Raw genomic sequence first — 26853 nt, forward strand, 5'->3', positions numbered from 1 at the left:
ATATATAACAAAGTATTGAGATGAACTTTTGATATTGACCAAATACTTATTTTCCACCATAATTTGCAAATAAATTCTTTCCAAATCAGACAATGTGATTGTCTGGATTTGTGTCCACATTTTGTCTCTCATAGTTGAGGTATACCTATGATGAAAATTACAGGCCTCTCTCATCTTCTTAAGTGGGAGAACTTGCACAATTGGTGGCTGACTAAATACTTTTTTGCCCCACTGTACTTGACTATAACCCTCTTGATGAAAATCAGAAGACAATGTAACTGTACAATGTAGCAATTTATTTATCTAATAAAATAATTCACATGCCATGCACCCTGCTTTTTAAAGTAGTAAATGTTATATTTTTGGAAAACATAAAAAAAACCAATACTGAATAAAACATAGGGGTAGATTGTTTTGATAATGCTTTATGGTAAATTGGATTTAAATAAGAATACAATACCACATATTGGCATATAGTTTAACCAATGGCCATAAATGGCTCATATCATGGATTAGGAATATCTTTTTTTTTTCCCTTAAAAGGTTAACAAAAGAAAAATAAAGAAAGAAAATGAAAAGCACTTCAACCGTATGGAGACTTTAAAGTAGAATATATTAAAGCTGTCATTTCCAGCTTTAGTGGTGGGACTGATACTCCCCTCAGAATTAGAACGAGGGGGGTGGTCTACTAAAATTGATTATGCTTTTATTTTTTTCATTATAAACACAAAATAACAGCTAGTTAAAAATATGTAAAATATAAAAGTGCAACAATTAGACAACTGGGTTTCATTATGAAGTAGTTGGGTGGAGACTGTGTAATACTTTGTGATACTTTAATATTTTCTGTTACTTAAAGGGACAAGAAAACCCAAAAATTCCTTTCATTATTTAGATAGAACATACAACTTAAAACATCTTTCCAATTTACTTCTATTATCAAATTTGCTTCATTATCTTGTTACCCTTTGCTGAAGGAGCAGCATTGCACTACTGGCAGCCAGCTGAACACATCTAGTTAGCCAATCACAAGAGACAAATATGTGCAGACACCAATCCGCAACTAGCTGCCATTAGTGTAGGATATGTGCGTATTCTTTTTTATCATGGAATTCCAAGAGACTGAATCACATTTGAAAATAGAAGTGAATCTCTTTAAGCTATCCAAACCACAAATCAATTGCAAAAGTTAACATATATTTAATCATAATTATTTTTAGTTTGCACTATTTTCATTTTTATATAAATTAAATAAATTAAGACTAATCGAAACCTTGGAATATCATGAGCATATATAATACATAATGTCACTTGCATATAAATAAAACAATGTATTAGGACCTCTAAAGGCATGATATCTAATAGGGACTCCAACATTCTCCCACATTTGAAACTGTGATAATGTATTTTTATTGAATAATTATTTTCTTTCTTTTCAAGACTGCTGAGACTGGGGGGGGGGGGTGCCCACTTTTACCAATACAACTGTAGGAATAGTCCCTACCAGCCCAATGGCAATAGATCAGCGCAGATTGCTCCCATTAGTACCTATATACAACTTTATAAAAGGTCAAAACTGAAATATGCATTGATTTGTTTCAATAGAAACATTTTGCAGTATAATTCCCTTAGCAAAAATGCTTCTAGTAAAAATGATTAGTTTTTAAGCAGCATACACACATATGCTGTGAGTGCCCTGTGCACTAGCATTCAAACACCACACTTTCTCAGAAGTGGGTTTTATGCAACATACACCACCACCAGCTCTCAGTTATCTCTGGTCACAACTGCTTGTGCCTCTGAAACAGCAATAACTTTTACTTGAACCATTTTTACTACTTCAAGTATATTGCAAAAATGCTTTCTCCAACATTGGTGTGTCCGGTCCACGGCGTCATCCATAACTTGTGGGAATATTCTCTTCCCCAACAGGAAATAGCAAAGAGCACAGCAAAAGCTGTCCATATAGTCCCTCCTAGGCTCCGCCCACCCCAGTCATTCTCTTTGCCTGCTGAACAAGCAGCATCTCCACGGAGATGGTGAAGAGTATGTGGTGTTTAGTTGTAGTTTTTTATTCTACTATCAAGAGTTTGTTATTTTAAAATAGTGCTGGTATGTACTATTTACTCTGAAACAGAAAAGGATGAAGATTTCTGTTTGTGAGAGGAAGATGATTTTAGCAGACAGTAACTAAAATCGATTGCTGTTTCCACATAGGACTGTTGAGATGAGATAACTTCAGTTGGGGGAAACAGTTGGCAGACTTTTCTGCTTAAGGTATGACTAGCCATATTTCTAACAAGACTGTGTAATGGTGGAAGGCTGTCATTTTCCCCATCATGGGGACCGGTAAGCCATTTTCTTAGTCTCAAACAGAATAAAGGGCTTAATATGGGCTATAAAACTGGTAGACACTTTTATGGGCTAGATCGATTGCTTTATTTGGGCATTTTATACAGTTTGGTGTTGAAATTTCACACTTTATAACTTTGGGGAACATTTTTTTACGTCAGGCACTGGTTTAGACACCTTCCCAGTCAGGAAGGGCCTTCTATGTAGCCTCATTTTCGCGCCATTATTGCGCAGTTTCTTTTGAGAGCAGGACATGCAGCTGCATGTGTGTGGGTCTGGAAGTGGTTGAAAAGGTTCCTAGAAGGCTTCATTTGATATCGTATACCCCCCTGGGTTTGGTAAAGTCGCAGCAAAGGCTGTAGCTGGGACTGTAGAGGAGTTAAAACTGTAAACGGCTCCGGTTTCGTCATTTTAAGGGTTAAAGGTCTGAAATTTGGGGTGCAATGCTTTGAATGCTTTAAGACACTGTGGTGAAAATTTGGTTAAAATTTAACAATTCCTTCATAGTTTTTCACATATTCAGTAAAAAAGTGTGCCCTGTTTAAAATTTAAAGAGACAGTAACGGTTTTGTTTTAAAACGGTTTTTGTATTTTATTGACAAGTTTAAGCCTGTTTAACATGTCTGTGCCTTCAGATAAACTATGTTCTGTATGTATGGAAGCCAATGTGTCTCCCCCTTCAAAATTGTGTGATAATTGTGCCATAGCGTCCAAACAAAGTAAGGACAGTATTGCCACAGATAGTAAAGTTGCCCAAGATGATTCATCAGATGAAGGGAGTAGACATAGTTCTACATCATCTCCTTCTGTGTTTACACCAGTTTTGCCCACGCAGGAGGCCCCTAGTACTTCTAGCGCGCCAATGCTTGTTACTATGCAACAATTGACGGCAGTAATGGATAACTCCATAGCAAATATTTTATCCAAAATGCCTGCATTTCAGAGAAAGCGCGATTGCTCTGTTTTAAACACTGTAGAGCAGGAGGGCACTGATGATAATTGCTCTGTCATACCCTCACACCAATCTGAAGTGGCCATGAGGGAGGTTTTGTCAGATGGGGAAATTTCTGATTCAGGTAGAATTTCTCAACAGGCAGAACCTGATGTTGTGACATTTAAATTTAAATTAGACCATCTCCGCGCACTGCTTAAGGAAGTGCTATCTACTCTGGATGATTGTGACAACCTGGTCATTCCAGAAAAATTGTGCAAGATGGACAAGTTCCTAGAGGTTCCGGTGCACCCCGACGCTTTTCCTATACCCAAGCGGGTGGCGGACATAGTGAATAAGGAGTGGGAGAAGCCCGGCATACCTTTTGTCCCCCCTCCTATATTTAAGAAATTATTTCCTATGGTCGACCCCAGAAAGGACTTATGGCAGACAGTCCCTAAGGTCGAGGGGGCAGTTTCTACACTAGCTAAGCGCACTACTATTCCTATCGAGGATAATTGTGCTTTCAAAGATCCTATGGATAAAAAATTGGAGGGTTTGCTTAAAAAGATTTTTGTACAGCAAGGTTACCTCCTGCAACCTATTTCGTGCATTATTCCTGTCACTACAGCAGCGTGGTTCTGGTTCGAGGAACTAGAAAAGTCGCTCGGTAGAGAGACTCCGTATGAGGAGGTTACTCCGTATGAGGAGGCACTTAAGTTAGCTAATTCCTTTATTTTAGATGCCGCTTTGCAGTTAGCTAGATTAGCGGCGAAAAATTCAGGGTTTGCAATTGTGGCGCGCAGAGCGCTCTAGCTAAAGTCTTGGTCAGCGGATGTATCTTCCAAGACAAAGTTGCTTAATATCCCTTTCAAGGGTAAAACCCTTTTTGGGCCAGAATTGAAAGAGATTATCTCAGACATCACTGGAGGTAAGGGCCACGCCCTCCCACAAGATAGGCCTTTCAAGGCCAAGAATAAGTCTAATTTTCGTTCCTTTCACAATTTCAGGAACGGACCGGCCTCCAACTCTGCAGCCTCTAGACAAGAGGGTAATGCTTCGCAAACCAAACCAGCTTGGAAACCGATGCAAGGCTGGAACAAGGGTAAGCAGGCCAAGAAGCCTGCTGCTGCTACCAAAACAGCATGAAGGAGTAGCCCCCGATCCGGGACTGGATCTAGTAGGGGGCAGACTCTCTCTCTTCGCTCAGGCTTGGGCAAGAGATGTTCAGGATCCCTGGGCACTAGAAATAGTTTCTCAGGGTTATCTTCTGGAATTCAAGGAACTACCCCCAAGGGGAAGGTTCCACATGTCTCACTTATCTTCAAACCAAATAAAGAGACAGGCATTCTTACATTGTGTAGAAGACCTGTTAAAAATGGGAGTGATACACCCAGTTCCATCTGTGGAACTAGGAATGGGGTTTTACTCAAATCTGTTTGTAGTTCCCAAAAAAGAGGGAACTTTCAGACCAATTCTGGATTTAAAGATTCTAAACAAATTTCTCAGAGTGCCATCGTTCAAAATGGAAACTATTTGAACGATTTTACCTTCAATCCAGGAGGGTCAATTTATGACTACCGTGGATCTAAAGGATGCATATCTACATATTCCTATCCACAAAGATCATCATCACTTCCTAAGGTTCGCCTTTCTGGACAAACATTACCAGTTTGTGGCTCTCCCATTCGGGCTAGCCACTGCTCCAAGGATTTTCACAAAGGTACTCGGGTCCCTTCTAGCGGTTCTAAGACCATGGGGCATTGCAGTGGCACCTTACTTGGACGACATTCTGATACAAGCGTCGTCTCTTTCAAAGGCAAAGGCTCACACAGACATCGTTCTGGCCTTTCTCAGATTTCACGGGTGGAAGGTGAACATAGAAAAGAGTTCCCTGTCTCCGTCGACAAGAGTTCCTTTCTTGGGGACAATAATAGATTCTTTAGAAATGAAGATTTTCCTGACAGATGTCAGAAAGTCAAAACTTCTAAACGCTTGTCAAGTTCTTCACTCTGTTCCACGACCTTCCATAGCTCAGTGCATGGAAGTAGTAGGGTTGATGCTTGCAGCAATGGACATAGTTCCTTTTGCGCAAATTCATCTAAGACCATTACATCTGTGCATGCTGAAACAGTGGAATGGGGACTATACAGACTTGTCTCCAGTGATTCAACTAGATCAGAAGACCAGAGACTCACTCCGTTGGTGGCTAACCCAGGATCACCTGTCCCAGGGAATCAGCTTCCGCAGACCAGAGTGGGTCATCGTCACGACCGACGCCAGTCTAGTGGGCTGGGGCGCGGTCTGGGACTATGGTCTCGGGAAGAGTCTCTTCTCCCGATAAACATTCTGGAACTGAGAGCGATATTCAATACTCTCAGGGCTTGGCCTCAACTAGCAAAGGCCAGATTCATAAGATTCCAATCAGACAACATAACGACTGTTGCTTACATCAACCATCAGGGGGGAACAAGGAGTTCCCTGGCGATGAGAGAAGTGACCAAAATCATAAAATGGGCGGAGGATCACTCCTGCCACCTATCTGAGATCCACATCCCAGGAGTGGAAAACTGGGAGGCGGATTATCTGAGTCGTCAGACATTCCATCCTGGGGAGTGGGAACTCCACCCGGAGATATTTGCCCAGTTGACTCAATTATGGGGCATTCCAGACATGGATCTGATGGCGTCTCGTCAGAACTTCAAGGTTCCTTGCTACGGGTCCAGATCCAGGGATCCCAAGGCGACTCTAGTGGATGCATTAGTAGCGCCTTGGGCCTTCAACCTAGCTTATGTGTTTCCACCATTTCCTCTCATTCCCAGGCTGGTAGCCAGGATCAAACAGGAGAGGGCCTCTGTGATCTTGATAGCTCCTGCGTGGCCACGCAGGACTTGGTATGCAGACCTGGTGAATATGTCATCGGCTCCACCATGGAAGCTACCTTTCAGACAGGATCTTCTAGTACAGGGTCCATTCGAACATCCAAATCTAGTTTCCCTCCAGCTGACGGCTTGGAAATTGAACGCTTGATTTTATCTAAGCGTGGGTTTTCGTATTCTGTGATAGATACTCTGGTACAAGCCAGAAAACCTGTAACTAGAAAAATTTACCATAAAATATGGAAAAGATATATCTGTTGGTGTGAATCCAAGGGATTCTCATGGAGTAAGATCAAAATTCCTAGGATCCTTTCTTTTCTTCAAGAAGGTTTGGATAAGGGATTATCAGCGAGTTCTCTAAAGGGACAGATTTCTGCTTTATCTGTCTTGTTACACAAACGACTGGCAGATGTTCAAGCTTTTGTTCAGGTTTTGGTCAGGATCAAGCCTGTTTACAGACCTTTGACTCCTCCCTGGAGTCTGACTTTAGTTCTTTCAGTTCTTCAAGGGGTTCCGTTTGAACCTCTACATTCCATAGATATCAAGATGTTATCTTGGAAAGTTCTGTTTTTGGTTGCTATTTCTTCTGCTAGAAGAGTTTCTGAGTTATCTGCTCTGCAGTGTAATCCGCCCTATCTGGTGTTCCATTCAGATAAGGTTGTGTTGCGTACTAAACCTGGTTTCCTTCCAAAGGTTGTTTCCAACAAGAATATTAACCAGGAAATAGTTGTGCCTTCTTTGTGTCCGAATCCAGTTTCAAAGAAGGAACGTTTGTTACACAATTTAGATGTAGTTCGTGCTTTAAAGTTCTATTTAGAAGCAACAAAGGATTTCAGACAAACGTCTTCTCTGTTTGTCATTTATTCTGGCAAGAGGAGAGGTCAAAAAGCTACTGCTACCTCTCTTTCCTTTTGGCTGAAAAGCATCATCCGATTGGCTTATGAGACTGCTGGACGGCAGCCTCCTGAACGCATCACAGCTCACTCTACTAGGGCTGTGGCTTCCACATGGGCCTTCAAGAACGAGGCTTCTGTTGATCAGATATGTAAGGCAGCGACTTGGTCTTCCCTGCACACTTTTGCCAAATTCTACAAATTTGATACTTTTGCTTCTTCTGAGGCTATTTTTGGGAGAAAGGTTTTGCAAGCCGTGGTGCCTTCCGTTTAGGTAACCTGATTGGCTCCCTCCCTTCATCCGTGTCCTAAAGCTTTGGTATTGGTTCCCACAAGTTATGGATGACGCCGTGGACCGGACACACCACCTACCTGATAAATTACTTTCTCCAACGGTGTGTCCGGTCCACGGCCCGCCCTGGTTTTTTAATCAGGTTTGATGAATTTCTTTCTTTAACTACAGTCACCACGGCACCCTATGGTTTCTCCTGTTTTTCTCCTGTCCGTCGGTCGAATGACTGGGGTGGGCGGAGCCTAGGAGGGACTATATGGACAGCTTTTGCTGTGCTCTTTGCCATTTCCTGTTGGGGAAGAGAATATTCCCACAAGTTATGGATGACGCCGTGGACCGGACACACCGTTGGAGAAAGTAATTTATCAGGTAAGCATAAATTCTGTTTTTATTTCAAATTAAAATGCATCTATGCACCTTTCTGTCCCCTTAACTTTTTCTTGCGCAGAAGTTTAATGTGTTTTATTTTTTAATTTTTTTTGGGGTGATATACACATTTTGGTTTTAATATCCTTTTAAGTACAGCACAAACTATATTTTTTCTGGTTTTTTTTCCAGTATGTTAAGTTGAGGCTAAAAAACGGTATCATGCATGTAAGCAATTGTTTTTTATTCAAATGTGTTTAATATTTAATTTTTTTTTATGAAGCTGTACAGTAAGGGTGGATTTTTTTTAAAGGGACAGTCAAGTGGAAAAAAAACTTTCATGTTTCAAATAGAGTATGTAATTTTAAACAACTTTCCAATTTACTTTTATTATCAATTTTTCTTTGGTCTCTTGATATTCTTAGTTGAAAGCTAAACCTAGGAGGTTCATATGCTAATTTCTTAGACCTTGAAGACTGCCTCTAATCTAAATGCATTTTGACAGTTTTTAAACCACTAGAGGGCGTTAGTTAGTGTGTTTCATATAGATAACATTGAGCTCATGCATGTGAATTCACTGAGGAGTGAGCACTGATTTGCTAAAATGCAAGTCTGTCAAAAGAACTAAAATAAGGGGGCCCTCTGCAGAAGCTTAGATAAAAGGTAATTACTGAGGTAAAATGTGTATTATTATAACTGTGTTGGTTATGCAAAACTGGGGAATGGGTAATTAAGGGAAAAAAATTCTGGTGTTGACTGTCCCTTTAACTTTGATTATGTTTCATGTTTAATCTTCTTAATTGAGAAACTAAGTATTCAGCCCTAAGGTAAATAGTCCCCCTAAATCTGTAAACTATATCATTAATAAGCTGAGAAGGTGGGAAGGCGTGCATGTTTTGCCGTCTGGCCTGCTGCCTAACACCTGCTTTGATAAAAACAACAACAAAAAAAGCCATAAGCTCATCTTCCAAGCATCTGTTTGGAAATCTGCACAGGCTTCAGTTAGCAGGATTTCTGCTACATACTTTACTTTTAATGAATTGGAAAGCACTTTCCAAGATTTATAGAGCATTGGCAAATACAAATCAACACATGGTATATTACTTAGCTATGTGTAGCTCATAATCAAATCATTAAATATTTAAAAACTGTACATAATTGCATTATGGCATAAAATAGCAGATCCTATTAATTGTGAGTCTAATGTGATCTTCAGTTATTGGCTGATATTTCAGGATAATGCTCAACTCTGATAAATATTATTTCTTTCCTAAGATATGGAGAGTTCACGACGTCATTCAGTTAATAGTGGGAATATCACTCCTGGCCAAGCAGGAGGAGGCAAAGAGCACCACAGCAAAGCTGTTAAGTGTCACTTCCCTACCCATAATCCCCAGTCATTCTCTTTGCCTCTGTCAAAGGAGGAGGTGAAATTTGGTGTCTGAAGAAATTAATACCTTTTTCAGGTACTTTTCCTTGCAAGCAAGGATTTGGGTTTAGCTGAGTCCACGTCAATCTCTTCACTAGAGTAGTGGTGGCTTTTAAGTAGTTAGGAAGTTGTGAGGTAGTCCTTGCTTTGTTTCCTAACACATTGCTGCCCATGGTACAGAATGCCAGAGTTGGTTACTCTGTTCTTTCTTTTTCTACAGGTCTCTGTAAGGAGTATGTGTCCTTTCACGCATTGTGAGCTGTCTTCCTGCTGGACAGCTAGACTGCAGGTAAGTGCTTTTGTCTTCTAGGTCTTGGAGACTTGCACTTCAGAAGAATGTCATATGCAGTAGATGGGGACATTTTTAAAATCCTTTATACAGGATTTTCTTTGGCAGTGGGCAGGCACATACCAGTAAAGCAATTTAGGGTAGGAGTTAAAGGATGATAGTGTCGGGCAAAAAAAGACAAATGGAGTAGCTCTCTGCAGTTCTACTCAAAATACAGGTATAATCATAGAAAACAGATCTTTTGCGTTTAAACAGCTAGACACTTTCACACTGGAGTAATGCTGACTAACTATGATAAGTGGTGTGTTTAAAAACGTATAATAAAGTTACACTCTTCACTTCGAGGCAATAATGAAAAAACTCTCTTCACTTAATAAAAAAACAAGAGGTTTTACTTAATTAGTACGAGCAATTCAAATTACACATTAAAAATTAAACATAAAAAATTAAATATTAAAAACCACCGGTGGTGTAGGATTATACAAATTTTCTGATATTTTGGGTGGAAAAGCGTCTTTTCTACCGCAAGACAAGAATAACAGACTCAACGGACGTCAAAGTAATTTTCGTTCCTTTCGGAACTTCAAAGGTCAAAAGTCTTCCTCTTCCAAGCAGGAGCAGTCCAAGTCTTCTTGGAAGCCCAATCAGTCTTGGAATAAGGGGAAGCAATAAAAGCAACACTCAGCTGAGTCTAAGTCAGCATGAAGGGTTGGCCCCCAGTCCGGGATAGGATCAAGTGGGGGACAGACTTTCCCTGTTTGGTCAAGCATGAAGACGAGATGTCCCAGATCCTTGAGTATCTCAGGGTTACAAAATAGAATTCAAAACTTTCCCTCCCAGGGGCAGATTCCACCTCTCAAGATTATCTGCAGACCAGGTAAAAAGAGAGGCATTCTTGAACTGCGTTCAGGACCTTTCCTCCCTGGGAGTGATTGTTCCAGTTCCAGTAAGGGAACAGGGTCTAGGATTCTATTCAAATCTGTTCGTGGTTCTCAAAAAAAGAGGAAACTTTTCGTCCTATTCTAGACCTAAAGGGTCTCAACAAGTTTCTCAGAGTACCATCCTTCAAAATGGAAACCATTCGTTCCATTCTTCCTTTGGTCCAAGAGGGTCACTTCATGACGGCCATAGACCTGAAGGACGCGTATCTTCATGTTCCCATCCACAGGGATCATCACAAATTCCTGAGATTTTGGCTCTTCCGTTTGGACTTGCCACAGCTCCCATAATTTTCTCAAAGGTTCTCGGGGCTCTCTTGGTAGTGATCAGGGCTCGGGGAATTGCAGTGGTGCCATACCTGGACGACATATTGGTTCAGGTGCGATCTTTTAAACAAGCAAACTCTCATTCAGAGATCTTGTTGTCTTTCCCACATTCCCACGGTTGGAGAGTGAATCTGGAAAAGAGTTCCCTTGTTCCAGCTACAAGGGTGGTTTTCTTAGGGACCATAATAGATTACCTATCTATCTCCTCTTGCCTCTCTCTACAGTCTACTGTTCGGCCATTAGTGGCTCAATGTATGGAGATAATTGGTCTGACGTTCGCTTCCATGGACATCATTCTCTTTGCTAGATTCCATTTGAGAGCTCTGCAATTATGCATGCTCAGACAATGGAACAGAGACCATTTGGATCTGTTTCAGAGGATAGATCTAGACCAGAGACTCTCTCCCGTGGTGGCTTTCTCAGGACCATCTGTCTCAGGGCACATGCTTCCGGAGATCTTCCTGGGTGATTGTGACCACAGGCGCCAGCCTGCTAGGCTGGGGAGCATTCTGGGACTCATTAAAGGTGCAGGGACTATGGACTTGGGAGGAGTCTGCTCTTCCCATAAACATCTTGGAGTTGGGAGTGATTTACAATGCTCTGATGGCTTGGCCTCAATTGCCTTTAGCCTGGTTTATCAGGTTTCAGTCGGACAACATCACCTCAGTGGCTTACATCAACCACCAGGGAGGAACTCTGAGTTCCTTAGCCATGAAGGAGGGGGCACGGATTATTCAGTGGGCAGAAGCTCACAATTGTTGTCTATCTGCCATCCACATTCTTGGAGTGAACAACTGGGAAGCTGATTTCCTGAGCTTACAGACATTTCATCTCGGGGAGTGGGCTCTCCATCTGGAGGTGTTCTCCAGGTTAACCCTCAAATGGGGGGTGCCGGAGTTGTATCTGATGGCATCTCGGCAGAACACCAAGCTTCCAAGGTACGGTTCAAGGTCAAGAGAACCTGAGGCCGCTCTGATAGATGCTCTGGTGGTTCCTTGGGATTTCGGTCTATCATACCTGTTTCCTCCGTTTGCGCTCCTTCCACGAGTTATCGCTCGTATCAAAAAAGAGAGAGCATTGGTAATTCGAATAGCTCCTGCATGGCCTCGCAGGATCTGGTATGCAGACCTAGTGAAGATGTCATCTCGGCTGCCTTGGTGGTTTTCCCTGAGGAAGGACCTTCTAACTCAGGGTCCATTCCTCCATCCAAAGCTTGTTTCTCTGAAGCTGACTGCTTGGAGATTAAACGCTTAGTTCTGTCTAAGCGTGGATTTTCTGAGTCGGTCATTGAGACCATGATCCATCCTTGAAAGCCTGTTACTCGAAAAATTTACCATAAGGTATGGCGTAAATACCTTTATTGGTGTGAATCTAAGGGCTACTCTTGGAGTAGGGTCAGGATTCCTAGAATTTTGTCTTTTCTCCAGGAAGGTCTGGAGAGAGGGTTGTCAGCCAGTTCCTGAAAGATCAGATTTCTGCATTATCTATTTTGTTACACAAGCATCTGGCGGATTTTGTCAGGCCCTGGTCAGAATCAGGCCTGTGTTTAAACCTGTTGCTCCTCCTTGGAGCCTTAATCTTGTTCATAAAGTTTTGCACCAGGCTCCATTTGAGCCAATGCATTCCATAGATATTAAGTTGCTATCTTAGAAGGTTTTGTTTCTTATTGCTATCTCTTCTGCTCAGAGAGTTTCGGAACTCTCGACTTTTCAGTGGGATTCGTCTTACCTTATCTTTAATGCGGATAAGGTGGATCTTCATACTAAATTAGGGTTTCTTCCTAAAGTGGTTTCGGATAGAAATATTAATCAGGAAATTGTTGTTCCTTCTCTGTGTCCCAATCCTTCTTCTCATAAAGAACGTCTGTTGAACAACTTGGATGTTGTGCGTGCTCTAAAATTCTACCTACAGGCGACTAAGGATTTTCACCAGTCTTCTGCTATGTTTGTTTGTTTCTCAGGAAAGTATAAGGGTCAGAAGGCTACTTCTCTTTCCCTCTGGTTGAGAAGTATGATTCGTTTTGCTTATGAGACTGCTGGACAGCAACCTCCTGAGAGAATTACAGCTCATTCCACTAGGGCTGTCTCCTCTTCTTGGGCTTTCAAAAATGAAGCTTCTGTGGAACAGATTTGCAAGGCTGCATACTTTTTCCAAATTTTCCAAATTTGATACTTTTGCCTCGGCTGAGGCCTCTTTTGGGAGAAAGGTTCTTCAAGCGGTGGTGCCTTCTGTTTAGGTCTGCCTGTCTTGTTCTCCCTCCCTGTTCATTCTGTGTCCTCTAGCTTGGGTATTGGTTCCCACTAGTAATTGAATGACGTTGTGGACTCTCCATATCTTAGGAATAAAAACAAAATTTATGTTTACCTGATACATTTCTTTCTTTACGGATATGTAGAGTCCTCGACTCCACCCTTTATTAAGACAGTTATTTTTTACTAAACCTCAGGCACCTCTACACTTTTGTGTTATTCCTTTTCCATTTTTCCATTCGGTCGAATGACTGGGGATTAAGGGTAAGGGAGTGACACTTAACAGCTTTGCTGTGGTGCTCTTTGCCTCCTCCTTCTGGCCAGGAATGATATTCCCACTAGTAATTGAATGACATTGTGGACTCTCCATATTCGGGAAGAAGAAAATTTATCAGGTAAGCATACATTTTGCTTTATAACTTTTTTTGCATATCTTATTTGATAATAGTTTAATTGATTGCATTACCGTTCTTCCCCACATTGTCACAGAAACCATGGTACCCAGTTAAAGGGACATGAAACCCATTTTCTTTCTTTTCAGGATTCAGATAGAACATACAATTTTAAACAACTTTCCAATTTACTTCTATTATCATATTTGCTTCATTCCCTTAATATCCTTTGCTGAAGGAATAGCTTTGCACTACTGGCAGCCAGCTGAATACATCTAGTTAGCCAATCACAAGAGACAAATGTGTGCAGGCACCAATTATCAGATAGCTCCCTCTAGTTTATGATATGTACAATGTTTTTCAACAATGGATACCAAGAGAACAAAGTACATTTGAAAATAGAAGTGAATTTAAAAGTGTCTTAAAATTACATGCTCTATCTGAATCATGCAAGTTTTAATGTTGTCCTTCCTATCCCTTTAACACCTTAACCCAATAAGACGTATACATCTTGCAGTACTTTGCCTGTCATACGTCTTCGTTTCAGGAAGCTCCAGCACTCTCGGCTGTTAAGTTACAGCCGAGAGCTGGAGCTCCTGAAGCTTCAGGCATCTGCCTCATTAGGAGCCGGAGCGCGATCGGTGCTCCGGCTCCATTTGAGGCCTGATCGTTACAGACGGTGATACAGCGTGTGTCACCATCTGTACCGATCTTCTGCTGGTGCCGGTGTTAGCTTTGGATGGGAGGCGGGTGGTGGGCGGGCAGCTCAGCAGCGGAGGGGGGAGGGAGTGGGAGAGCCCTACGCTACAGATTTTTTTTTTTAAAGGGACAGGGAGGGATGGGGCAGCTACACTGCAGAAAAGAGGTTTGAGGGTGCAGGGTGGGATAACAAATGACGATCACGGGAGGGGGGTGGTGGTGGGACCACTACATTACAGAAAGAAAATAAATTAAAAAATAAATTAAAAATAAAGGGGTTTAAAGGTACTGGCAGACATAGTGGCAATAGTTAGAGCAGGGCAGGTTTAGAGAGCTGTTTGAGGGGGGGGGATCATTTAGGTTGGAGGGTTAGGGTGATCTTACACTGCAGAAAAAAAATAAAAATATTTATTTTTTATTAAAAACATAAATAAAAAGTTTTAATTTTTTGTTGGCAGACTGTCTGCAGTACTTAAGATGGGGTAACCAGTGGGGGGTGGCGGAGGGAAGAGAGCTGTTTAGGAGGGATCAGGGGGTGGAAAGTGTCAGGAGGGAGGGTAATCTCTACACTAAAGCTAAAATTAACCTTACAGGTTCCTAGTTAACCCCATTCACTGCTGGGAATAATAGAAGTGTGCTGTGCAGCTGCAATAAGTGGCCTTCTAATTACCGAAAAGCAATGGCAAAGCCATATGTGTCTGCTATTTCTGAACAAAGGGGATCCCAGAGAAACTTTTACAACCATTTGTGCCATGATTGCACAAGCAGTATGTAAATATTTTTAGTGAGGAACCAAAAGTTTGTGAAAAAATGTACATATTTTTTTTACTTGATCACATTTGCCTGTAAAATGGTGGCATGATATATACCAAAATGGGTCTAGAATATATATATATATATATATATATATATATATATATATATATATATATATATATATATATATATATATATATATATATATATATAGTTTTGACAGGTAAATAAAAAAAACAAGACTCTATTTCTATTTAAATGGAGTGATAGCAAAAATGCTAAAATTCTTTGGTATTTTGGGCAAGTCCCGGTAGTGAAGGGATTAAGAATGCAATTCTGTTCTGATTGTCTGTTTCATTGTCCCAGTGTTTACCTGTGCTCCCTATATAGTGAAATGCTACTTCTGCATACTGCTTTTCTATTAGGGCATAAGTGATACACAAGAGAGCATTGTTTGGTAGAACGTGTCAGTATGCAGTATGGTGTTGAATGCTGAGGCAAGGTCCACTTAGTAGTTGTATAACAATATATTTGCCTCATGTGGTTTTAGCATACTGTATATATATATATATATATATATATATATATATATATATTTATTCACATTTACTTTCTTGCATATATGAAAGAACAATATTTAACCATGTTTGGAACAATTGATTTTGATTGTTCTCAGGGACAGTTTGCTATCCAGTGCAGTGGAAGTTACTGCTCTCTGCAAGTCTCCCCACTTTGTAATACTGATCATTGTAACTGTAGGGGAGACCTGCAGGGTGCAGTTTTGTATAGAAGTTCATTGGTTCTTGTCAGGGCACGGCATAGCAATTGTAACCCCTATCATCACCAGAGAATACGGTATGTATCCTGGGGGGTGGTTTGCTGTAAAGCAGAGGGGAGATTGGAAATTAAAAAAGGCATTTTTAGTATTTTTAAATGGCTCTTTTTAAAGCCAACGCTTGCAAGGCAGTTCTATGAATGAAGACCTATCCTCTTTATATATACTGTATGTATATATATATATATATATATATATATAAAATCACAATACAAATTCTCCATACTTAACAACACGTTTGCAGGGCCAATTTTCACAATTCAACAGCTAAGAGGACTTGATAAAACGAATTAGTGAAATCCATAACCCAACAAGCACACATGCCCTGTATAGCTATAATGCCCCTCTTCAAATACCCTAGAGAGATATACACACCTATCTCTATGTTTTTGGATCACAACAGGTTAATTGAACATGTCACTTTTTAGCATCACTATACACTAATAAAGGGACACTAAAGTCAAAAAACATGCACAGTCTTTTTCTATGCATGTTTATTAGGTGCATGTGCAAAAGCGAACTGCATATATGTATAAGCATTTTGTGATTGGCTAATGTCTGTCACATGATACATGGGGGAAGGAAAATTGAATTAACTTTGACATTTGGCAGAAATTATTCTACTGCTCATTTCAAATTCAAAGTAAATGCTATTGTATTGTATTTATATTGTGTATTTGTCAATAATTCAATGCTACTGTATTAAGTGCACCTTTAATTCTGTGCATACCCGTGATTTCAATGTTCTAGAACAACACTATGAAATATGCACAGCCTGCATAACAAAAAAACCCTTCAAAATATTGCTTGCTATCAAAGAAAGATACAAGAAATGTGGGATTTTTTTTATTTTCAGTCCTAATTCTCTGCAGCAGCCTTAGCTATCTAGCTGATTGGTTTGGATTATGTGAATGTATAAATCTTGGATCTATTATAACAGACAAATAAGGCAAAATGTTAACTCCTAGGCTGTCAAACTGTTCTGGAATAGTTTTCAAGTAACAGACTGTGACAGTTCTCATCTTTTGTGTTAAACAGTAATTGCATGTGGGCTACATAGTGAGGGCAGCAATATTTGAAGGTTGGATGAGAGAATATGTGATCCTGCAGCAGCCAGGACTAACAATAGCTCTGTGTGACACATTTAGCTTTTGCTACTTGGTAACTCAACGTAATTAGATCCACTGTGGGTCACATAAAACCCTGCATTATTTGTTTACCCATAGCTTGCCAAGATATACAGTTCATAACTGACATAACCATTTGACAGTTCAAGGGACACTCAGGTTAAATTAAATTTTCATGATTCAGATACAGCATGTCATTTTAAACAACTTTCCAATTTACTTCCATTAAAAAAAATGTGCACAGTCTTTTATATTTACAATTTTTGTGTCACCAGATCCTACTGAGCATGTGCAAGAATTCACAGACTATACGTATATGCATTTGTGATTGGCTGATTGCCATCACATGGTACAAGGGGAGTGGAAATATACATAACTTTAAAATTTGTTATAAAAAAATCTACTACTCATTTGAAGTTCAGACTAAGTGCTATTGCATTGTCTTGTTATCTTGCATTTGTTAATTATGCAAATCTAATTTGTTGACTGGTCCTTTATGTCAATATTAAACATTCATGGTTCAGATAGAACATGTAGTTTTAAACAAGGTTCCAATATACTTGTATGATCAAATTTTCTTTATTCTCTTGGTATCCTTTGCTTGAAGAGTTCATCTAGGCTCTTAGGAGCTCAGGAGCATGCATGTGTCTTTAGAACTCTATGGCAGCAGTGTTTGCAACAATGTATAACACTGCTAAAAACAATGTTGCTTACCATACTGCCATAGGGTTCTGAAGACCCTTATAATCCTACATAGGCTTACTCTTAAACAAAAGATACAGCTTTATTTAGACTTTACTGTTCTATTAAAGGGACAATTTACTCCAGAATTTGTATTGTTACGAAAGATAGATAATCCCTTTATTGAAAAATCCATTAAAAAAGAATCCATCTGATAGACAAGTAGACAGACATGAGTAGTGCCTGTTCGCTTTGTTTGTTTTGGGATATTCAGCAGCCCCAAGGCAGAACATACAGTGATGTGAGATGTCATCGCAGAAAATGCAGCATGTCTGCAGAAAGAACAGGACACATGCAGGAACTGTTAGCTCTTTAACTTTGTAGTGCTGCTCCACATTAGACAGTTCTCTTCAAACAGAGCTGTGCTCTGGCTACACTGTGTCAATTTTCCTTAGCACAGTGCATCCAGGGCAAAGTGCTGTTTGAAGTGAGCAGTCAAATATGCAGTAGCGCTGCAAAGCAGCAGCACATTGCTTGTTGACTGGCTCTCAGATATTTCCCAGTCTGTTAATTCTAAATGTAAGAGCACTGCATCTTTTTATTACTACATTTCTATGTTAGACCAAGAGAAAAGGAAACAGATTTATTAAAGAGACATTTTAAAATGTCTTTTTTTGTATGCAGCTAATTTGCAATGCAATTTTCAACTACTGCACTATATATAAATCATTCAAAATTGCTTTATTCTTCAGTTAACCAACAGATTGGAATTGAACTGGTGCCTTAGTGTAACTGTCTAATTTAAAATTGAATTTTATTTAAAAATGACCCGCAGAAAAATTTTCACTAAAAAAATCTCATCGCTGCTATGTTTCTTCGGACTATTTGCCTGGGATTGGGTGAACTTTGACACTGTTTTTCCAGTTCCTGTTCTGATGTTTGCCGCACGCTGTGTTTTTTGTTTACTGTATAATCCCTTTATTACCCATTCCCCAGTTTTGCATAACCAACACAGTTATATTAATGTACTTTTTACCTCTGTGATTACCTTGTATCTAAGCCTTTTAGCCTATCAGCTCCCTCTCATAAGCAGCTCCACAGACGTGAGCCCAATGATATCTATATGGCACACATGAACTAATGCCCTCTAGCTGTGAAAATGTCAAATGCATTGAGATAAGGGGTGGCCTTCAAGGGTTTAGAAATTTGCATACCAGCCTACCTAGGTTTAGCTTTCAACTAAGAATACCAAAATAACAAAGCATATTTGATGATGAAAGTAAATTGGAAAGTTCTTTAAAATTACATGACCTATCTGAATCATGAAAGTTTGATTCTGACTATACTGTCTCTTTAACTACTAGAGGGGACTATAATAGCAAAGCAGTTTGTAAATAGATGCAAAGGTGAGTTATTTTACAGTCATGGATGTAACCTTCTTATAGAAGGTTTAACACTGACTAAACTTGGATGGATGATTTTAGAATTCCGTTAATGATTACTATATTACTAGGCATTTACACTTCTAAAAGTTTAGTGCACGGGTAGACAATCAGACAAAATAACTAGTCACATCATTTGTTTTTTAGCTTATCATTTAAAAGCAGCCCTTATCTCTTTTGTTAAGGGATAGTGTTTATAACATTTTATCATGAATGGTCTTTAGTTCTCTTTTTTGGTGATATTTTATTGAACATCTTTTGCATTCACTGTTTTAATTTATAGTTAGCGAGGGCTCTACAAAATTAGCACAAAAATAGGTACAGAAATGTTAATATTTCTATATATCATATTTCTATCTATCTGTCTGTCTAGGTATGTATTAAACACCCATTTATGTATCTTTAGCCCCAGTGATTGGCTGTGATTGTGTTTGCAGTTGATATTTTCCTTTGTGGGTATCTGCTAGGATTCTGCTACTTATTCACTATTTGCTATTTTGGAAATTTTAATGGTAGGTAGGAGCTACACTTCCCAGCATGCTTAGCAGCCACAGGGCGATAGACCATAATGCTGACAAAGTTGGCCGGTGCTTACTATAGAAGGATTAACACAGTGCTGTATAGCTGCCCTTTGAGATGTGTAATAAAGGTTTTATTTTATGAGAATAGGGTTTCTCCTTTTCAGAGCTATATACTGCTATCTGTGTTCTGGAATAAGCTATTATAAATTTGATAACTTTTTAAAGCTATTTGAACTCTTATGTTGGTGTGGGTGTGTAGACGTAAATTCGATTTTTGTATAAAGAGGCAACCTAAAGTGCCTAAGGCATTATAAGATATAAATAGCTTTCAGCATGTTTCTAAAGCAAGTAAAGTGTATTCTCACAAAACCGTATGCTAAAATATTCTGTGTGCCTACAATAGATAGTGCATTAAAATAAAGTACATTAAAATGTATCTACGTTAATATTAATAAACATTGGAATTATTTGATTTATTAATTCATGTTTATTTGATTTTGTTTGTTTTATGCAGCTTGAGTCAGAAAAGAAACAGCTACAAAATTTAGAGCAGGAGCACAAGAAGTTACTGGCACGGCTTGAGGATGAACGTTTAAAAAATAAACACGTGGTTCTGGTCCTGGTAAAAGAATGCAAACTCTTGTCTGGTAAAATAGTAGAAGATGCTCAAAAGCTTGATGAGGTTATGTCAAAACTAGAGGAAGAAAAGAAAAAGACTGCCGATCTGGAGGAAGCATTAACTGCTGAAAAACAGCACCGCTCGCAAATGGAAGCACAGATGGAGGCTCAAATAGAAAAACAACTTGCAGAGTTTGACACTGAGAGGGAGCAGCTTCGTGCCAAACTTTGTCGAGAAGAAGCACACGCCAAAGAACTACAAGATGAAGTAGACCGAATGAAAAAGATAATTGAGCAATTGAAGCTGTCAAAAGAAAATGACAGTAAACCAAACATCCCCCTTCTACGCAAAAGCAAAGATAAGCACTCGGTTTCTGTGGGCACGGGAACCAGGTCTGTTTCATGTCAGACAAACACCTTAGTAGTTGAAAGTGATTCTGAAAGTATTAAGAAATCTCCATTGACTGTGCCGGTCAAGCCGTCAGTAGTTAATCATGTTATTGCAGGCAATACAAAAATCAATGTGTGCGCAAATTCAGCATTTGTAAAAGCAGGTGTAGATAGGCAAACTTCCCACAATGATTCATTAATTGGTCTTCCCACTACTCACGGAGTATCTCCAAATAATAGAAAAACAGAGGAGAATGGGTCTTCTAAAGACCTCTTCCCAAACAATGCACTTTGCACTTCCCCAGCTTCTCCAAGCTATCTTTCCCAGTCTATGCAGAGTTTACATTCACACTGTACTAATACTGGAATAAATTCAGGTCTTAGCCCACGCATACAAGCTGCCAAATTTAAATTTCAGGCTAATGCCAATGAGCATGACCAAAATGGAAATACAACTCAGACTCCTCAAACAAGAGAATTATCCCCTAACAGTCGTGATAATTTAGTTGCTAAGCAGATGGCAAGGAATACTGTGACCCAAGTCCTTTCTAGATTTACAAGTCCTCAGGGTGGTGCACAATTAAGACCTGGGTATTCACACCCTATGGAAACTGGCACCTATCCTCCAGTTGCTGGGAGAATTGGCCACCCGTCTCTCAATTTGAAATCTACTTCAGTATCAAGAGTTGATAGAGGTAACCCTCCACCCATTCCACCAAAAAAACCTGGACTTTCACAAACGCCATCTGCGCCACATCCTCCGCTAAAGCCAGCCTCAAACATAGCAGGGAAAGGTGAAAACAGACCCATAACTTCAGCTCCCTCCAGTTCAGCACATGGAATCAGGGTATTAAATGAGGAAACTGTATCTAAATCCTCATCGCCTCAGCTGCCACCAAAACCGTCAATAGATATACCTGTGGCATCTGCAGGCTGTGTCATACCAGCCCTAGGCACATCACAGGTGGGTGCTTGGCCTTCCTTGTCCCCTGGATGGAAAGAACCTGCATGTTCCGAACATTCCCTTGTCATTCCCACAACCATTGCCTGTAACTCCTCCATAAACCCTGTTAGTGCCTCATCATGTAGACCATGTGATTCAGACAGCCTCCTGGTAACAGCATCAGGTAATGGGATATCAGCTTTACACAAGTATTTTGACTTTTTTTCTCTATCAGATGTATCCCTTTTTGAATTTTTGTTGCTTTTCTTTCATTCTTCTGAAAAATATTTTTTTCCATTGCACATGTTTTCCTTTCATACATGGGGTATGATAATCTGTATTTATTATGACATTTGTACAACATGCACTTTCATTAACCACAGAATGGTAAAATTAATTATACCCCCTTTTTTTTTAAATAAATTGTGCACGTGGACAAGAAAAACAGTTCCACCCATAATTACTAAACAAAACTGCATTACCGATTTTAATAATTATGTGATAACTTTTATTAAACTGAGACAAGGATTGACTTTTTTTAATCCAGTCACAACCAAAGAGTTTGTTGCTGTGAATTGTAGCATTCTCCGACATCCAAAGAGTGAAAGGGGACATTAAAAAAAAAATATGTTTCTGAATAATGAATGCAACAACTTAACAAAAATATTTTTTAGATTCCTTTACTTACATTGGTATACAATTGGTCTAACAAGTTGGCAATTTCATACTTGTTAGAATATTAGATGATATTTGTATTTGCTTAAATTTACATTTTTAACTAAAGGTGGTTTAGATTTTTTACTATATACTCACCATCCTAGCTAGAATGTAGCTTATAAAAAAAGAGAGCTGTGTATATATTTTTATTGAATAGTCTGCTTTTCTCGTTCGCCTCTTTCAACGACCATGTTTTTTTAAAGGGCAACTTGTGAATTAGCTGCATCTGTTGTACAACACTAAACAGCATTGGTGCACAAATTTATGAACATTCTACTAGAGTAACCCAAGACCTTAAAATTTCAGTTGTATGGCTGATATCCCGTGTTTTATACTGGTACTTATAAGCTAGTAACTTGCCCCAAAATAAAATGTGTTTAGCACAGATGTACGCCCATCCCTAGGGTCCCATTGCCATACTCTGGCAAGCTTTTAAAAAAGCAGAAATAGGCTGCTAAATAATGTCTTTATAATCTGAGCTAAACTTTTGCTTGTATTTGGACTAAAGTTGCATTTTCTTCTTGTTTCTAGATTTGCCATTTCCCATCAAACAGTCTTGGCTTACTGTGCTCTGCACTTGTACATGCAGTTATGAAAAAAGCAGAACATTCTGCCAATTAGGAGGCCTTGCTTCACATAAAAAAATCTCAAGCGTTTGCCTTGATAGAAGTTAGGTCAGTAACTGCAACCACTTTTTTAATGTAATGTTGCCAGAAATGTTTTTTTATTGGAGACTCTGTGGAGCCTCTTGTCTTCATAATTCTTAAGATTTCTACTTTGTTCTCTGTTTGTATAGACTGACGCTTTGTAACCGGGAAAGCTATTGCAATATTGTAATTTTAGTATGTTTTGCAGTTAGATCTACAGACAGAGGCCAACGTATGTCAGTGTTCTTGGATTATTCAGCATCCTTATTTTTTTTTATTTTTTTTACATTTCCTAAACAAAATGTAGTGGCTTCACAACATAAAACAAATAAGATATGCCATCATTTTTAAATATAGTTTGCTTACAAAATCATTTTTATTTGAAGCATGTTACATTTTGAGTTCTTGGTTATTTTAGCTTACAGATTTTCATACCCCATGATGCCATTTTGTATTATGCTGCAATTTTTATTTTTCTTCAAATCTTGAAATCACTATCTTCATTTCACTTTCAAATCAAATAATTTGTCCTCTGAATGCGATTGGCTTTGATTTAGGGGTAAAATGAAATATAGATCTTGGCTCTCAAATTAACCATCCGCACATTCTGAAGCTGATGCCAGAAGCTGTTTCTCTATCCCTTTGCCCTTCATAACTGCATGTTTTTAGGCTTTTGCTAGTGCTCCACTTGTTGACTTATTTTGTATTAAACATTTTTCTTTTGCTTTTTAAGTTGCAATATATTTCTAAAATATGCTCTTGAATAAGACACTTTTATGTTCAGTGTGGAACAATTTATACCTGGTAAGCACTCACATTTAAAAACAAGCTTCCATGTAGGGAAGAATAACCATCCTTTCTTATTTTAAATATGTTAATAATATGTTTTTATTGCTGTAATCTAAATTTCTGTATATTTCTTTAACTCTTTCCCACCATGACTAATTTGTCTACATCGGAACAAAGTTCTGATGTAAACAAATTGAAATCACGGGATTGTTCATGTGATCACATCATTTCAATGATGGGATCGGGTCAGGGGGGAGTGCCTATAACGCTTGACATACCCTCCAGCCCGCAATCCCATTTACCAAGCCGCTATGGCTTCAGTACAGCCAAAGGGCTAGGACATATCATGCCGTCCTAACAGCACTAAATCCCAGCGCAGTTAGGACAGCATGGAACGTCCTAGTGGCGGGAAGGGGTTAATAATTATTCTCCTGCATAGGAAAATAAAACATTTCTTTCTTATTTTAAATATTTAGGGCTAGATTACAAGTGAAGCATCATAGCATTAGTGATACTGTGTGAGTGCAATCAATAGGTATTTTATTTTTGCACTCATGTAACCAGTCCAAAGTTATTTGTTAGAGTTTGAGTCATAGTCTATGGAATTTTGCGGCGGTATATAAATAAATGATAATAAATAATAAAAGTCTGCATGTCGGATATAAATGGGTACATTAAATACTTAACATAATAGACCTGCTTGGGGAGCACAGTAAAATGAATTTATTTAATGATAATCTGTACAATAACATTTTTTAATATTTGCTTATTTTAGCATAATATTGGCTTACATTTTAGCCAGGAGGTAAGTAAAATCAGCCGGTTGGTGCTCCCATTAAAAACTCCTGGGGAGAATACTGTATAATAAGCAGGCTAACCGCTCTACAAGCAGAAGCAGATTTAAGAAGCAGCTCACTGAGTGAATAAAATTCCAAAACTTTATTATATTCAATCATAAAAGCATTCCAATATCAAAGCAAAATCACCAAGGCTGTAGTCAAAGTCTTACGCGTTTTAGCTAATTAGCCATACTCATAGACTGACATATACCCTTCAATTTCCTTTTAAACAGAGTCCTAACTAATTAGGACTAAAACTATGTAGCCTTTAAGGTAACCTGCTTCTCTCATGTTAGAATAGTCTCCTATGTTTTGCTTGTTATGGATGTCAGGGAACAAAAAGGGAAAGGAAGGATTTGTTAAAGTGGAGAAATTGGTGTCATAATATTATAAATATTGTTCAATAACAATGTACAAATTTTCATATCAATTATTTCAGCTATTTATAATGTAAAAATAGCTTCAGCAATGATTATTATATTCAAACTTGGAATTCTCCATAGAAAATATTGCCAGCCAGGAGGCATTATGAAGTAGCTCGGTAGGGGCAGTGTAATACTTTATAAAATTATAACATTTTCTGCTAATCAAGGCACAAATTAAAGGGGTATAAAACCCCATTTTCATTCATGATTGAGATAGGACATACCATTTTAAACACTTTAAGTTACTTCTATTATCATTCTTGTTTTCTTGAATGTTCAGGAGCGTGCACGTGTCTGCAGCATTATATGGCTGCAGTTTTTCAACAAGCTAATCTGACTAATATGCAGTGAGAAGAATATGGACATTTGAGTAGAAGCTTCCACACTTCCACAGATCCTTCATTTTGTTACATAGAGTTAATTTGTTACTTAGATATTCTGAAAGTTTACTTAACAACATTATTGTTATTAATATTTTTGTCATTTTTCCACTTCCCTATAGAGTCAACACTAATTAAACATGTATTATCTCTTACAGTCTTTATGCCATGGCAGAGTACACAGGTTGTTCAACAATTGGTTCAGCAAAATTTGTGGAGTTAACTCTCTTACTCCTAAACCTGTTGCTTAATATCATAACAAACTTCTAAAGAATCCCAATATAATTAGTAATTTAATTTCTAACTGTATATGGTAATCTACTAATACGTGAAATGTCACTTTCACAGTATTGTCATGCATATTCATAGAGGTTCACCAGTAAGAGATTTTATTTTATATATACAGAATACATACATAATATAATACATACATATATACATACATACATACTTGCACACATATATATCAGTTTTACCAGACTTTTCTGAAAAATAGATATTTGGCTTAAAATACATTTAAATTTTGAAAAAGACAGATTAATTTCTAAAACGCACTTTATTTGTGGTTTCCCACTTAAGAACCACTTTTATTAATGTGATTGACCACTTTCTATCTAAAATGTTTAGTTATGCATAATGAAACAACTTTGCATTATGCTTTTTATGATTTATTTTACCCCCTTTCATGTAATTTAGCTCTAAAAATAGATCAATTTCAAAATCTCAGACCTTGAACCCTGTGATTTATCAAGACTAGAACCCTGCTACATACCTGTCCCCAATTCGTTTTAACTGATAACAACTGCAAAACAATTCACTTTATGCTAACTTTATGACAGTTGCTAGCCAGTAGCCTTGTTCTCAGCAGACTAAAGCCCGGATTGGCTCCTACAAATAAACAACTGGTGGGTGGAATTTGCCTATTGAAAAATAATTGCAATAAAAAGGATGTTGATTTGTTTTAAAACATTAAGACTTGGCTAATATGTTATTCTTTAGCAACACAACAGAAATTCTTGTAATTACAAGGTGTTTACTATCCCTTTAATAAAATTAGATCACACATAACTGTTGGTTCACCAAATATGACAGCTCCTCCCTCAAAACCACAACTCAATCTTGATAAACCAGGTCTTAACATTGAGGTCCTATGCTGCATATGTTCTAAGTTGTTTGAGTCTGTCCTTCAGGCTTATATTATTCCTGCAACTTGGAGAGGCTCTTGCTGGAGAGCAGGGACATTTATTTATTTAACTCAGGGTTCCTTGGGATATTCTTTTCATTGTATAGTGCCTAAATGTGTGTGGCCTTTGATCATAATATGTAGGTACAGGTGCAGGTTACTTACATCCCAGAAACAATGCTGGGAGTACAGCTGTCAACCCCCCCCCCCCCCTCAAACATGACACATTCTAAAAACATTGCTCAATGGAATAATTAGTCTGCTAACTGCCCTATAAGGTTTGAGGAGAAAAAAAATAATTGTTCAAATGTTCCAAGAAAAAAAAGGTTTTGGAGCCTGAAACAGGAAAGACAGTATATGTGTTTGGTTGTATAAGAAAAGAAAATGTTATACTACAAAACTCTTAGAGACAATGGAGTGTGGGAACCTTGATACGGAGATACCAGATGAGCCTTGGATTTACTGTGTGTTAGAGCAGGATAAAGATATTTTTAAGAGGATTTATTGTGTTAGAAAGCTAAGTG

The 26853-nt window shown here is 38.6% G+C and overlaps 1 protein-coding gene across 1 annotated transcript in view; it reads left to right on the plus strand.

The window, feature by feature from the left end:
* CTTNBP2 (cortactin binding protein 2) overlaps positions 1-26853 on the plus strand; it is a 404880-nt gene that overhangs the window by 135209 nt on the left and 242818 nt on the right. The window contains 1 exon segment of the mRNA XM_053716684.1: positions 19913-21533. Coding sequence (XP_053572659.1) covers positions 19913-21533 — 1621 coding nt within the window.

This window comes from Bombina bombina, chromosome 6 (assembly GCF_027579735.1).
Source record: "Bombina bombina isolate aBomBom1 chromosome 6, aBomBom1.pri, whole genome shotgun sequence".
Taxonomy (NCBI): Eukaryota; Metazoa; Chordata; class Amphibia; order Anura; family Bombinatoridae; genus Bombina; species Bombina bombina.